At 39.0% G+C, this 16539-nt stretch overlaps 1 protein-coding gene across 1 annotated transcript in view; it reads left to right on the top strand.

Annotated features, from left to right (window-relative positions):
• DGKQ (diacylglycerol kinase theta) overlaps window positions 1-16539 on the top strand; it is a 180324-nt gene that overhangs the window by 133130 nt on the left and 30655 nt on the right. Inside the window, 6 exon segments of the mRNA XM_007056846.4 lie at window positions 1722-1776; window positions 4050-4111; window positions 4422-4572; window positions 5660-5698; window positions 7094-7209; window positions 14866-15017. Coding sequence (XP_007056908.3) covers window positions 1722-1776; window positions 4050-4111; window positions 4422-4572; window positions 5660-5698; window positions 7094-7209; window positions 14866-15017 — 575 coding nt within the window.

Below are 16539 nucleotides of genomic sequence, written 5' to 3'. Positions count from 1 at the left end.
TCCTAGTAAGGACTTGGTGTGCAATTGACATCTTCTCAAAGTGTAATTCCCTATTTCCCCACAGTGTTGCTGTGTTTTAAAGAAGTCACTGGAGGTTTTTAAGAACAGTTTCGACAAACACTTGTCAGGGATGGTCTAGCTTTACTTGGTCCTGCCTCTGTGCAGGGGGCTGGACTAGATGACTTTTCAAGGTCCGTTCCAGCCCAACATTTCAATGATTATTTGGTGGAAATATGCAGTCCTGGAGCTAGAATGAAAATTCTGACAGCTTTACTAGTTTTTCCAAAAGCTCAATTCCTTCACAGTAGTGTGTAGTTCTCTGGTTAGCAGCTGCTATCACATACCCTGGAGTTGATGAAACTGTGGGGAATTCACAGTAATGCATCCTCTGAGATAGCTCTCTACATAGCTCTTGGTTTTGGCTACTTTGAAACACTATGTACGTGTGGCATATAGGTTTCCATGGGCAGGAATGTCTAACATCTTAGCAGGGGGAATTCTGACTTATGTGAAAGGTCCTCCTGTACAATGTTTCTCATATCCAGCAGAGCAGATACATTTGTACATCAACTGGTGATCGATGATTATCCAAAGCTTGTGGATGTTGAAGTCTTTCTTTGAGAGATTCCAAATGCCCTCAGCCTCAATTAATAAAAAAAGTGAACCTAGGGATTTTAGTTAGGGATTTTGTCACTTCCTAGTCAAGACCTGTTAGAAAGGTATCATGTCCCCAAAGTCTCATGAACTATTCCACTAGAGTAATGGTAACACTGAATGTATGCTTTCACCAGTCCCGTGTAGCAGATGTATCTAGGGCAGTGTTGGACAATCATATTATTAAATTCTTTAATAGTAAGGATACCAGCTATTTTAATCTGATATTCAGGTTTTTAGCTGCCCATTCTGGTGTGTGTGTCTGAAGTGAGTAGTATGGGGTGTTTCTCTTCTATTCTGAATGAATGATTCTAGGCAAGGGCTAAGGGGTATGTAGATAAGATTCCTCCTCCTCCCCCGTCCTAATGTGTCAAGACTTTAAACAGTCCCATGTTCATGCAGTAGTGTTTTGCTCCCAAGAGTATGGATCTGTGGTGTCAATAGCTGTTAGATAATTAATATACCTTGTTAGTGAAGTCTACTTCCACTGGTTGGCCTGATAGGCCAGTGTTTTCATTGCCATTTGTGAGAGCTGTGTTCCATTCCCCATTCTGCTCCCTTTGGCAAGATCATCTGTGTGGATATGCGTTAATAGGCCCACCAGCTTCTGAGCGGGGAGAGTTAACTGTGCTGTTCAGCAGCTCTCTCTCCAGTTGATTTATGGGTTGCGTTGGTTAACTAAGAAATGGGGAAGTTTGAGGCTTTGTGTGGGAGAGACAATGGAAACGGAAAGGGAAGGTTTTTCTAGAGAAGGAAAAGTACAATTCAGTATCTTCCATTGTGGTTTTCTTCTGTTGGTGGAAAAAGACAAACTTTTGAGCTCCACAGAGCTCTTCTTGAGGCTTTGACCCGAAGAAGAGCTCCGTGGAGCTTGAAAGCTTCCCTCTTCCACCAAAAGAAGCGGTCCAGTAAAAGATATTGCCTCACCCAGCTTGTGTCTCAATTTAATTTAAGGTATTTAATTTTCTTGTGCCTGTTAATATTATAATGTAACTACTAAAAGAATACAAAACTATGGCAAATGTATTACCTATTACAATGTACATCTAAATGTGTTCTCTTGGCAGACGGAATGCCTCCAGAATTTCAAACTTCTAGAAGTACTTATGGGCAGTAAGCAAGGTAAATCAAGAGTTATTTGCTTTTCCATAGTTGAGTCCTGTAGTATGCATTTACGTATTTTAATTTTAATACATCCATATTTAATTTTTACAGTTGATCCCTCAATAACTGATAGATACTTGGTGTATAATTATGCTGAAAAATGATGAAATATTGAATCAGAAATGCTTTTTTTTTTAAATTGTCACCATAGATTTTTTGTTTAGTACTTTACTCTTCCTTCTTTGTACTAAAAGAAAGCATATGTCAAGGTTGTGTTTTCTGAAGAGATGTGCAAATATGAGATTTTTCAGGTTAGTGGCCAAACCAAAAAATCACGGGGGGGGAGGGCAGAAATCAGTTCAAGTTGAACCAAAACGGAGTTTTGTTTTGTTTTTTTTCCCTTCCCCCCGAAGAAAAGCAAAAGTCGAAAAAATAGTTTTGGGTTGAAAGTTTTGTTTTTGAAGGCTTTAATTTTTTTAAAGAAAATAGTGAAATTCCAAAACAAAAAGTTGAAACATATTTCAGAAATGCTGAAACAAACTGTTTAGAAGTTACTGAAAATTTTTATTTGACTGAAACCATTTGCCAAAACTGACCTGAATTTGTTAATTGTTTTGGTTGACACCAATCTGCATTTTTGCAGTGGAAAAAATTATTTGCATGAGAAATTTCACCTAGCTGTCTAGTTTTCTGATGCATACTTACCCACTGATGAAAAGGACTGTTTTTTTTGGAAGATACCCTTTGATGGCAGCTGTTATTTAATTGGGGGTCAATAACTTTTTGTTATTAAAGCAGATCACACACAGGCCAGTGCAGAGAAGCTTTTTGGTGCTGCTGTATCTATTCCATGAATAAAACAAGAATCTGAGTTCAGGGATATCAAAGCACCTTTCAGGAACACGTAGGGCCGGATGCTCGGGTCCCTGTAGCGGCTGTGTTGCTCTGGTTGAAGGGACGGCCTGGTGGTGAAGAGGCTAGACTGGGACTCTCGATCTGGGTTCAGCCCAGTCCTGCAGGAACTCTGTGGTTGAGCAAGGAGCTAAGGATGTGTCTACACTGCAAAAAAAGGTGTTCTTAATGTGGATTAAAGTAGCAGGGAAGACACAGCATTCAGGTTAGCAGCTTGAGTTAAATCCCCTAGGGTTAGGTCTACAGAGCTGCGCATGGCCTAGCCTACCCAAGCTATCTTGAATCCAGCTTGTGTGGGTAGCTAGCAATAGTAGTGAAGACATCCCAGTGCTGGCTTCAGTGCATGTAGTACCAGCCCGGCATGGACCCTGGCTATGCACTTGGCTCACTAGCCTGAGCTGAAGCCCACAATTCACTGTCTTCACTGCTCTCACTAGTTGCACTAGCTGGAGTCAAGCAAGCTCGGAGAAGCCAGCCCATGCGTCGCTTTGCTGCATAGAGATACAGCAGCAAAGCTGGGGTTGAACTCATGCTTTTAACCCGAGTTAGAAGTGGGGGTGCTGTCTTTACTGCTGTATTACCAGAGTTAGCGAACCAGAGTTTGAAACACACCTTTTATTTTCAGTGGAGACGGACCCTAAGTGACTTGCCCAAGGTGTTTCTCACACTCTGTATTCCAGTTCCCAATCTGTACAGTGGCAGGATAAATTAAAGCGTGTGAAGCACTCGAATACTCTTGTGATGTAAGCCATAGAAATACTTAAGTAGAGTTTTAACATGTGATTGTAACCTTCCCTTGTTTCCTTTATAACCATAATGAATTATTTAATCAAAAAATCAAAGACTTCGTCAAATTATTTCATCACAGAGCCCTGGGAATGGGGTTTATGTTTGGTATGTTCCTTTTGCTGATGATTTGGTTTTGCAGCAGTAGAGCAAAAGGGCTATTGTTTAGGGTCATGCATAACCCGTACATCTGTTTGCCACAATGGTAATGTATTAAAATGTCGTGGTTAGTGTTTTCTTCTTTATCTGTCAGGATGAATCATGTTTTTCCCAATCATCTGCTGCAAAATGTTACTATCCTTAAAATAAATATATATTTTAAGGGTGTGGGTCCAGAAGGGTACTTAAAAGCTTTGTGCAAATTAACAGTAGTGCAATTTAAAGCCTCTTCAGAGTTTTGCTGCTGAATATGGGTTGTAGCTTGTGTTTTCATATTTCTACTTGTATTTAATATTAAAGAAAGTGGTAAAACATAGGTCAAGGCATTAATTTCCCTAAAATAGTCATTTTTATTTGCTTTTGCTTTTTATTTGAGTTATGCAATAATTCAGACTTTTTAAAGAAAAACGCTATCATTGCTTTTATTTCTCTAGTGCAGCGAATGGTGCTGGATGACCAGGAGATGATCCTTAGCAGACTTAAAGACATAAGAAAGGTAAACAAATAAAGAAATAATCAATCTGATTTGTGCTTTCTGATCAGTTGGGGGAATTTTTTTTCTCAATTTCTGGGTAATTTTAATTTTCATTAAACTGAGGAGCTGCAGCTTCTATATAGGCTCAAAAACAGAACAGTCAGGTTTTGGAGCATAAGGTTTTGTAATTTGTCATTCTTTCCGAGCACAAAGTTCTGGTTGTGACTGGCATTGCTTCAGAGCTACATCGATTTTTTTTTTATGACATTGTGTGTTTTCTCCTGCTATATAACGTGTTGTAGCATGATTAGTTCTGATTTCTTTATTCTAGACTTCAATACGTCAGATGACTCAAACAAGATTTTACATTGTAGAAAACAGTAAATCTGTCGTGCGGGTAAATTTGTTTGTGGGTGGCTTGCCACCTCAACTCTCTGCTGAAGAATACACTAACATCCTCAAGGATGACTTAGCTATCAAAAGTAAGTCAAATAGTGTTATCTTTGGACTACAAATCCTTGATTTCACTGTCTATTCCTATGTATAGAATAACATGCTATAATAAAATTGTGTTCCTTCTCTTCCAATTTTGCTTATGTATGTTTGTGACCTCTTTGTTGGCAAATGTTGTCTTGCAAAGATCACCATTTTTTTTTTCTTGTTACATTTTATCTGAAATAGTGACATTTTCCCTCTGGTTTTATCTTTAGAGCTCTGCAAATCCACATATAAAGATATCCACTTTATATCTGCGGGTCATTTTTGCGGCTATGATGCGGATACAAATTTTGTATCTGCGCAGGGCTCTATGTATCTTAACATGCTGACGGTTCTGTGTAAGAAATAAAAATGTATGTGACAGCTTGCTTTTTGTTTAATAGGATAGTTAGTAAGGCATTTCGGTCGCCTTTATATATTCTTGGTTACACTGACCTTTTTAGCCATTTTTCTAAAAGTACTATTACTTTCTGTTTAAACAACACAGGTGAATTCTAAATGAGTGCATTCTCTCTGAAAGTAACCAGCTGAAAGTCAGGTTTTTTTTTTTTAATCAAAGAATATGTAAGATTATATTATTCGTTCCCCAAGAATACTACTTGGGATTTAACTTCCTTTAAGAAGGTAAATTTAGTGACGTTAACAGATACATTAACGGTACCTGTCATATGGCAGACAAGACATATGAATTCAAATTGTGGCAACACAATTTAATTCAGAAGTGAAAAGGGGTGAGTACATTTAACAGTTTTGTCTTTATTACAACTAATATACTCTATGCTACTGAAAATTCACTTTGTACCTTTCTACAGTAAACAAATGTATCTTTTCATAGTCTCATGTAGCTTTTACTTTTCAAAGTTAAACACCATGGGGAATGTGTCTTCTACTTGTACAAAGTTTAAAAAACAACCACCAATGTTTAACGTGACTTTGGAAGAGAGAAAGTGTGTGTTGGGGATGCTGTTTGTTTTTTGCGATTTTAAAAAGTTTTTGATTTGAAATCAGTGCTTTTAATATTTACTGTTCATCTACCCAAGTCTGAAGTACATTCTCTTTTAATCTTTGCAGCAAATCTGCTTTCTTTGAGTCATGTTTACTCAATGCAAGGTAAGCCTCTAACGTTTAAACTGAGTTCAGTATTGTAAAAACATACCAACCTCCGAAATTCAGTCACGTGCTAAAAGCTCGAAGATGAATGAATGTATTAGAGATCTTATCTCAACAAAAAGTTTTTAAAAATCAGATGTAAAACATGGTAGCATATTTATATAAGCCCCAATATATTTTATTAGAACCTTCTTTTTCATAAGGTGGCTTCGTGCCTCATATGAATGTGATGAAGTTCTGTCTGTTAAGAGTGAGTTTTGAATGTTAATTCTGAGCAGCTAGAAGAGTCAGTTGTTGCAGGCAATACCGTATGTCCTATTCTCATTTTGTTCTTTTAAAAAATAAGATATTAGAATTTGTTTCTGTTGTTAAACTTAACTAAATGAAATTTCAAGGTCAGTGTTTCATAGATCCAGCATTTTGGTTTTAATAAGTACACTGGAGGTGATGAGGCTAATCTGTTACCTTTGGAAAATTCTTACTTTCGTTTTTTAGATACTCTTCCATTGAACACACATGTTTTTTATGAGATGTTGCTTTGCTACTGGTGTTAAAGAATGAGGTTTATTTCATCCTGGTGTGAAGGAAATTGGGGAAGTAAGAAACACCTCCAAAACCACTAGAATATTTAGCACCAGGAGTGCTGCAACCTGACCGCTACACATCTGTATTCTTAGTATCATCAGCAATGAAATAGAAAAGACTTTCTTTAGCTTTTATCCATCTTCCAACAAGTGATGATTCATAAAAGCTTATTTTCAAATGCATTGTCCAGTCTCAATTTCAAATGACTGCATTAGTGAGGCATCAGTGACTTAATTTGGGAATAATCTTCAGAAAATGTTCCTGATATCCTGTTTAGATACTCCTTTGCCCAGTTGCATTCCATTAATCCATACCAAATAGCCTGTGTTTCCTGCTGATGTACCAGCTATATCCCTGTGTGGCTGGTAAACACTGATGTTTTTCCTCATAAAGGCCATTGGAACCCCCTGGGATGTTTTTGAACAACTCCTTTTCCTTTTTTGTATTTGCAGCATGGAAAAGAATTGTAGATTATGATCCTCCTCTTACCCAGAGTTTATTTTAAATCCAGTTTACATGTATGTGTTTTACAGAGATCTCTCCCCATGATTTAATCAATGTAATCATTTTTATTGCCGTTTGAAGTCTTTTCGGTTCCTTTAATATTTTTCTATTTCTGCGACTCTCACCAACAGCGTGCGAAGCCCTAGCTGGGAATCATACCTTCCTGGACCATGGTATGATGGCTCTTAGGAAACATTCAAAATTCCATTAATATTTTTGTTTCCTTCTTTTTTTTCACCTTACCCTAACTTCATATTAAGATTGTTTATTTGCAACTAAAGAATCACTTAAATACATTTGTTACAGGTGCTGTTGTACTTGAAATGTCTTGTTTTTCTGAAGCTGAAAGAATATATATGCTAGCTAAAGATACAATGGTCAATGACAAACAGCTTACTGCCGCTGTGATTCCCGAAGTTCTGGTAAGATCTTTAGGTTACATCCTGTGTAAGAAAAAGCCAGGCTCTCTTCTGAGAGAGAGGAGGGAAAATTGTTCGGTCTTTGAAGGGACGGGTGGACAAAAATAGACTGAAATTGAGCTTTTGTAAACATTATGATAAAGAATAGAGAAAGAGCCTGCATTTTCTGTCCCTGATGTGCATCTGTGTATGAATGGCTGCTTGTTTCGTTGATACTGATCGTGAAGTGCTGAACGGTGATGTGAGTGTAGTTACAAAGCTATAAAGGAGCGAAAAGCTATTTTAATTCTTTTCCCTATATTCTTTCCACTATCACTAAAATTCGATGGAATCCCTTTACTTTGAATAGCAATTTGCTGTAGCATCTATACCGAAGTTACTTCAGTGTTTAACCTTGGTAGTTCTGGGATAGACCCACCTGCTCTTGGTTGATCTTGCCTTTGCTGAGTGGCTGAATTCCCTTGTTTGGGGTAGGGGAGGGAGTGCACATGCATGTTTACCAACTTATTCCCTGTATACTGTATTGTTGGGCTGCCTCCCAGGAGGAGTCTGGGCACCCTCTCCCTCCTGAGGGAGGAACAAGAGGGCCAAGGAATCTTAGGGTAAGCCTGGGCTCTAGGACACTGCGCGGTGGGAGGTCCCAGAGCTTGGGCTGCAGCCCAAGCCTAAACATCTACACCGCAATTAAACAGCCTGTTAGCCTAAGCCCCGTGAGCCTGGGTCTGCTGGCAGGGGCCAGCTGCGGGTGTCTAATTGCATTGTAGACATACACTTTGTTCCTCCTTCGAGTGACCTCTACATGTTCTTACTCATGGGATGGCTGACCGTGCAGCCTGCCAATGGCTGTAAACGTGCAGAGGTCATTCCGAGCTCTGATTGCAGGTGAAATCACCTTCTTTTTTTATATCTAAAACTAATGACATCAACAAATATTTAAACTATAATTGCATACTACGTTAATCTGTACTCATTAGCTGACCTCTCTAGCATTCCAGTAAACAGTACAAAAAGTAGGTTAAGATGAAGCTGCAGTCTTTCTTTAAAGCCATTGAAATATGTCACCTTGCAAAGAGTCTGTTTCTTTGCTCTTCCTTGCCAGGCAATAGAGGCTGGCAATGCAGAAAGCTAGACGCTTTTCCTGAGAGGAAGATGCATCATGTGCTGTTTTGTGGCACCTCTGACTGGTACTTAGGATCAGCTCTGGAGAGGTTTTTTTAAAGGGCCCTGCCTGAAAGAGAAATGGAAGAGAGTTAACTCAATGCTGTGCTTTTTAACCCAGGCAAAGTGAGAGTTCTGTGGTAAAGTTATGACATAAGTCATTTACTTTGTTACAGTTTAATATCCTTAATTGAATAAACTTCAGTGAAGTATGCTTAATGAAGTGATCTGGTGAATTCTTCATCACTTGAAGTCTTTAAAAGAGGATTGGTTGTCTTTCTAAAAGAAGTGCTCAGGCAGAAGTTGTGGGCTAGGTGCAGGAATCATTTGGTTAAATTCCCTGGCCTGTGTTGTGCAGGAGGTTAGAATAGATGATCCTGTTCTGGTCTTAAAATCTGTGACTCTGCGGAAGTGTTTTATTCCTAAACTGTACTGATTGACCAATAACTTTTCTCTCCAATCTGCAAGTAATCTCAGAAAATATCAATTGATTTGAAAAGGACAGCATGTTATCCTCTTTGTGCCACCAAATAAATATTCCTAAAAATGTTTTTAATTTGTAATAGCTTTCAGATTTGAATGAGCTATTGGGGTGAGGTGGGGGAAAGCAGTTCAGTGAGGTTATTTTAAAACAGCATAATTGATGTAGGACCTAGATTAAAAAAATGTGGCATGATCATTTTCTGCAGAGCCATCAGAGGGCATACAAATGATATAACATATCCTCTTTCCAGAGATGTGTTGACATCCTCAGCACTGCAGCTATTTCTATGTCTGTAGTCAGTGTCTATTGTTAGTCTCTCCAATAAATTCTGAGCAAATGAGAAGACATCAGCAGTACATCTCAAGGCCAGGTTTTTACAGGGCACTATAGTGGCAGTAGCATCTTATGTTTGCACAGCACTTAGGCCCCGCTCCTGATGGGGCTTTGTAGGTACGACTGAAGTATACATGTTAATAATAAGGATAATCAACAAATATCAAATTCAGTTTCTGTCACTTTAAATGGGATTATTTTCCCTTGTGCCATGAATACCTGAACCCCGAATTGCTGGACCTGCGTGCAAACTAAAATCTTAAACTAGTTGAATATAATTTTATTGTGTTGACAAATAATTCTTTAAAAAACAAATTTAGAGAGGGGGTAAGGAATCGTGGCTGAAGTGTGATCCTAGGCAAGGAAATAAAATGCATAGCAGCCAGTTTGACCTAAAAATATTGTGTTGAGTCATAAATTGCGGTAAATGTTTAGACAAATGTGTTCACCAGCAGAATTTGGCCATCCTGGAGAGCAGAGGCAGTAATAACGCCCCTCATAGCCAAATTATTGCAGCGGGTCCATTCTAGCCCCCCCATCCCATTACAAAAATATATACAAACCTCTACACAGCCTCTTGTCAGGCCCTGGTGTTAGTGACCTGTAAGTATAAAGAATTATGTGAAAGTTACAATATGCTAAGACTACCCCTCTTACCTGGACTCAGGGAGATGGGGATCCAAACTCTGGGAATCCTAAGTACCTTTCACACAGAGCTGCTGCAGAGCATTCATGCGTAAATGCCTTCTTTGATTGCAGAGCTGCGTTTTCTGGTCTGCATCTCCTGGGTAAAAACTGCTCCCACTGGAAAAAATGGATACAGTTTGCAGCACAGAACACTTTATATTCATTTACTGTTTAAGCATTCCATTCTGCTGCCACCAGACACGGCTGTGCCCGCTATTCAGCAGAAATGGGATTAGGATGAATAACAACTCTGTCACAGCACAAAACTACAGCCTACTAATCCTGACAAATAAAACAACTTGTGGTGACGGCCATAGCATGTAAATCATGCCCCTCCAGCTATCTTTGGGGGATAAGGAATAAATTTCTGACTAAAAACCAGCCAATGCAAAACCCCTCTGCAGATTTCACTTTTCAATCATCATACCAAAGTCAGGATAAAGAAAAAACTATCCTACACAAGACTGTGTGAGTCACATATTCCATTCTACAAAGTAACGAACCGTAATTCATATTTTCCCATTTGGCCTTCACTAGGGGATTAAAAAAAATTCTGCAATGCCAGCGTGACCAGTGCACAGTCATCTGCACCAATAACAAAAGGAGACACGTACCTCTTAGAAGCTGGTGAAGCTGTTCTTCCCTGTACTGACCAGGGTAACCAGTTTGCACGGAACTATTTAATCCCCACGCAAAGGAGAACAGTCTTCTAAATGAAGCTGCTTTGTCTCTTACAAATAGGAGTTTGGCACTGTCCTGCTTAACTTTACTGCAGATCGTAGGATTAAGAACAAATTAAGCATTATGCCGAACACACTTAAAGTTTCTTCCCTTACAGGATTCTGCTATTTAAGCATTTCTGTAGAATTGAGCTCCAAATTAGTATCTGATAAAGAATTACCTGTGGTAATGAGGAATCCTCTTGAGCAAGGTAAGCATGCATCCAAAGGTGGTAGGACAACCGAAAAAATAATTCACTCTCTAGCTGTCATATTACCACTTATAATTCCTTTTTGTAGTACAGCCGCTATCCCTGCGACTTCACCCCATGATGTGCAAATATATGTACTTTTATCGTTATTGTCTTCTTATTTAATGTATTGTACCAATGTTTTTTTTGTTTATAAAAAAGCATTTTGTGTATAAGTAGAAACATTAAAGAAAAGTTTGATAGAGGGTACATGATTGTATCATCTCTGTTTAAGCAAGATTGCAAGGTCCTTTCCAAACTGTAAACGTGTTTTTGATTAAGAATGTAGGACTTGATCTGAAGCTCATAGCAATCAGTGGTAAGACACCTGTTTTGGTGGACTTTCAAGCAGGCTTTCAGGAAATGTTTGAATGAGCACATTTAAAACCAAATTCTGTATTGATCTCTAAAATTAAGGGAAATAATAGAAAATACATGCTTCTGACGCTGTTTTTAAATGCCCACAATATATTTTAAAACTAGATTTCTTGAGAAGAAAAATTAAAAGCAAAAGTTCTCATTTGACATGAGATACTTGACTAGTTTGTAGTGTTTTAAAGTTTTCAGCTATAAAGCAGAGAAAGTGTCTGAAATATCCTTTTAATACTTGTCAAAGCTTTCCCCTCACATTTGGATAAGTCAAGCAGCAAAATACATTTTTAAGATTATTTTTTAATTTTTTCTGGGCTTGAGACCAAATGTCAGAACTATCAGAGCCCTTCCCACCCTCTCCAAAAAAACAAAAACCAACCCATCTTGTGGAGAAAGTTTTAAAAGACTGAAAATGAAGCTTTGACAATGCATCCTTCCTGAACCCTTAGCTGGAGTATTGATAAAATATGACAGATTCCTGTGTATTCACATATAATCCTTTGACATCTCTTTTCTTTTCTCCCTCACAGCATTTCTTAGTTAACTTCATTGTTGTTCTATAAAGTGGGTACCTTTCCCTGTCCGCTCCGCTTATATTCAAAGCTAACCAATTTTCACGATGTACCCAATAGTATTGTCATACATGACTTCTGGGATGAAGAGAAGTAATTCTGCCATTTGCTGCCCCAGATGAGCAGCTGGATAATGCTCCCAGACTTTTAAGTCTTGTATCTGTTTTTAAACTTTGACAGCCTAAATTGTCCTTATTTGCATATTTATAGCATAAACTCTCAAATTGTTACAGCTCAAGTTGGCTGTTTTCTTTTATTACCCACTAGAACCTTAGAAGCTGTAGGTAGAAAAGCTCTCTCCCTGCCAGTGCAAGATTTTTACTGTAGCAGTGTTTCCAGCCTTTTGTCCATTCTACTTTTCCAAGTCCCAAGTGAAAGGGGCTATGGCCCGCAGGATCTCTTTGGAGACTAATATGCTAAAGACAAACATTTTCATAATGATAAGTGATTTGAGACATCTTAAAAGGCCTGATTTTCAGGGTGCAGGTGCTCTGTGCTTTCTGAAAACCAGCACCTGTAAGATATCTCAGGTTAGGAACTCAAAAATTGGGACACCCAAAGTCATTATTCGCTTGTGAAAATCTTGGCAAACATATCTCTGTGTCAGGAAGTATTTCCTCATATTCAGCTTACATCTTCCATATCTTGGTTTTATCTCGTTACCCTTAGTTACACTCCATTGTAACGACAAGTAGGGAACAATCCCCATATTATGTGGGCACTAGTTTCTCCCCTTCCTAGGTGTAGATACCCTTCAAGTGTTTGTAGTCTGTCATCATGATCCCCTTAATCACTGCTTAGCCAAACTACTGATATTTTAGTTCTTTTCATCTTTCCTCATAAATCATTCCTTCCAGCCTCATGCCAAACTGCTGTTCTCCGAATGCTCTCCCGCGGGTGAATGCCCTGGCCATGGATAAAGGGCCATCACCAACACTTGGGTTTGGAGACTCTCACTTGAAAATGCCTGATAGAGAAATAAAGAAGCACCTTTTCTTTGTATCTCTATGGAGGCCGTTCTTCTATAGTGCCTGGCTGCAGGAAACGAAAAGAGAGGAGCTTGGCGTTTCCTGATGTTTGTCCAATCGTTTGAGAACAGCTTTAAAAGAGTTCCAATACCATACTTCTGGCATCTGTTCCTTACCGACTTCCAGTGAAGCCCTGTGTGCTGCTTCTGCGCAGTATGTTTACCTTATCCCAGAAGCGGCCTACTGGGTCTAGCGCCCACAATGCAGGGAAGTGTTCTTCTTTCGGGGTGGCTTCTGGAAGGATACCCACCCCCACTGAGCTTTGGGAGCTCTGGTGAAAGTAGTGCCAGATGAGGTCACGTGACCACACGCTCACAGCACTGAATACTTGAGGCTGAGGTTATAAGAGAGATATGGCCCCAGCTACTCCAGTCCCTTCCTTTCAGTGGTTAGCTGTAGGGGTACTGACAGAGTCAGAGAGAGGCAGATTAGGGCTCATTTAAAACTTCCCCAGTGTTTATTATTAAATTCTGTTCATAGTAGTGATTTGATAGCTTGTGCGATGGCACTTGGCTTTTGCGGGGATCAGGATCACTGGACCTTTTTGGTCATGACTGTTCAGGCTTTCAAGGGTCAGAATCAGAAGGGTAGATTTTAGTGGCATGCATCATGCCCCCTCTGTTTTCCTGGATTGCTATTTGGTGCTATTACCTGGGGTTGTCAGAACCCCCAACCGGAGCAACTTAACTATTTCACTCCAGGCGATGTTCGGAATAAATCAACAGGAACACAGCAATTCTGTCTGATAAGATTCATGCAACTAAATGTGCTCTATCTAACACTGCAGTTTATTAGATTTAAACACACACAGACATAAGCGGTAGGTTTAGAACATCCCAGATATTTACGTAACATCTGGAACGGTATTGCCAGTTGCTCACCAACCAGGGAGAAAGGGTGTTAGGAAAAAACATCTCTTAAGATGGCTTCAGAGGACTGCTCCAAAGTACACTCTATTAGCTAATCCTTTAGAACTAACTTCTACAAAACACAGAGGCCTTAATGACCCCTACTGTGTCATCACTTTTCTAACTTTCAATAAACTTAATATCAGAGGCGTCTAGACTCAAGGTTTTCCAACCACCAAGTTTTCAGTCTCAGTTATTTACTTGTCTGTTTCCTCCTCCCATTCTGATTAGCAGAAACTGCCAGCTAGATATGACCTTGCTTCTAAATGCTTGTCTCCAAATTAACCCTTAACTATGTGGTGTTCTATTTCATTAACTCAGGGTGGCTGAATGCACATAATATGGTCGCAATTAGCTTGATCACGTTCTGGGGTATACACACCCCTCAAATCCAGGGCAACAGTGTGACAGACCTTTACATTTCAAGTCTACACTGACAGGCAGCGGAGGCTCCATGGGCTTCGTGGCAAGAGAGGCCTGGAGCCTAACGTAATAGTTACATTATCAAGGGGAAAAAACCCAAAAAAATCCCCTGAATTTGTATGGGATAATAAACCTCATGCTTCATGGCACGAGCCAATCTGTCACTGATGGGGTTGAGGAAAAATATTTCCTGTTTGGTAGGTCATTCCCTAGCTCCACCTAGTTCAGGTTTCTTGCACCTTCCTCTAAAGCATCTGGCACGGACCACTCTTGGAGACAGGCTGCTGTATTAGTTGGATCATGACTGTGATCCAGTCTGGCAATTGCTGTTTTCCTAGACAGGCCTTCAGGCTCCATACAGGGCCATTTATGACTTTTTTTTTTTTTTTTTTTTGGGTAAAAGTATTTATAGCCCCAGTGGATAGGTTTTGCTGTTTGAATCCAATGGAATCAGATTATTGAAATGGTTCTTTCTAAAGTCAATAGAAACTGATCCTGATATGCATACCTTGGAAATATTGTGTCATGTAATGTCTTCATTTTTACCACATGGCCAAACTAACTATACTTCACTGTTCCAAAAGGCAAAATCAAATATGCACTCAAGCTACACTATTACCTGTTGATTGTGAGGTTTTTACTAAAGGACTGAATGGATATTCTTGGAATACTGTAATAATCTAACATGTACACATTTGTTCTAACACCTCTTTGCATCTTCCAGCATACCAAGCTACCACAGAACTGCTGTCCACTACTTGTGTTTGTGAATCCCAAAAGTGGAGGTCTGAAAGGCCGAGATCTACTCTACAGTTTTAGAAAACTGCTAAATCCTCATCAGGTTTTTGAACTCACTAATGGAGGTCCACTGCCTGGGTAAATCTTTTATCACAGTAGTTCTTTAGTTAATGGAATAGTATCACCAAAATTGTAATTTACTGATACTTGTTAGATCTGTCACTCACACACACACACACACACACACACACACACACACGCTAAAATTTCCTCCAACTCATTTTATTTACTCCTGTATTGCATGTGTGAGAATTATACTGCAGGGCCGCTCTTAGAAATAGTGGTCCTTATTTTAAAAACAAATTGAAAACGTTCATGTTTCACAAAGAGGAGAGGACAGAATTGTTTCTGATGTGTTTATCAGTGGCTAGCACAGTAGGGTCCAGATCCTGTTGGGAGCATGTTCACATCACCATAATGCAAATAACTACTGGTGGTTAACACAATTGATGGAGAAGGAAGGGAGGAAAGAGAGGGCTTTGAGCAACACTGCTGTCAAGTCGTAATTTTTGCCACTATTTCCAACAATTCTTAACGTCAGGTAATAGAAAGGTGTAATAAATGTCTCTCTTTCTACTCTTGGAATTTGTCTACAGTTGCAGAAATTTAAGAGGAGCTGATCGTTCAGAAATGGTAACCCCATTTCTAAGACGCAAGAAACAATGTGATGGGAAAAACAAAAGCAATGTGTTACCGTTTTTTTAAAAACACAGTTTAGTCACCAATGAGTAATACTATTGCCTGCTTATTATAATGGAAAAACATGTTTTTTTTAAATCCTACTACATTGTTTATTTTTGTACTATCTAAATTGACTCCAGTGCCTTGAAATAAAACTCTCAAAAGGTTAACTTTATTATTTTACCTTCATCCAGTGCAAGTGGGTTCAACAGTCCATAATGAAAAGGCAGTAAAAAATAAGCAATACTGGTCTTCTAACTTTGTCAGGGCCATGGTTCATTTAGGCTAGTTCCTACAGCATGACTGTCAGTGTTATGACCATTGAACCTCTTGTTGGCTGCAGTATTTCTCTGTTACTATGGGCAAGACACTTCACCTCTCTGGGCCTCAGTTTTCCATCTGTGAAATGGGAAGAAAGATAAACTCCATTGTAAAGTGCCTTGATTGGTAGGGCTGAAAAGTGTTGTGCAAATGGTATCCTATTTAGAGTCTCATTTTTTACAAATCCATAGTTGTACAGAAATACCCCCTTCTGGTTTTGGCAGTCCCAGCAGTATATGCCAGCGGACAAGGAAATGCACACTGCATAACCAAATACTGCATTCAACATGAATGACAATGGTGTTGTAAACTTCCATTTAAAACCAGATAGAAATCTCAAGCAATTAACAGAATTACAGATGTGTAAACGAAAACACAAATAGACATATTTTAAAAATGTAGACTGTTTTGTGTCTGTGTCTTGTTAATTCCCTGTGGGAGAGAACTCAACTACCATCTTTGGCTATGGGGAAAAATAGTGAGAAATATAATTTCAAGTTTGTTAGGCAGAAAACTCCTCTGATAGTTCTAAGTTTTATTGTCCATTTTATCAGCTTTTCTTAATCGAAACTCTAAAGCGAGGGAAGGAAAAAGCAAT

Source organism: Chelonia mydas, chromosome 5, assembly GCF_015237465.2.
Source record: "Chelonia mydas isolate rCheMyd1 chromosome 5, rCheMyd1.pri.v2, whole genome shotgun sequence".
In the NCBI taxonomy this organism is placed as follows: domain Eukaryota; kingdom Metazoa; phylum Chordata; order Testudines; family Cheloniidae; genus Chelonia; species Chelonia mydas.
This window is presented reverse-complemented; position numbering and strand designations above follow the sequence as displayed.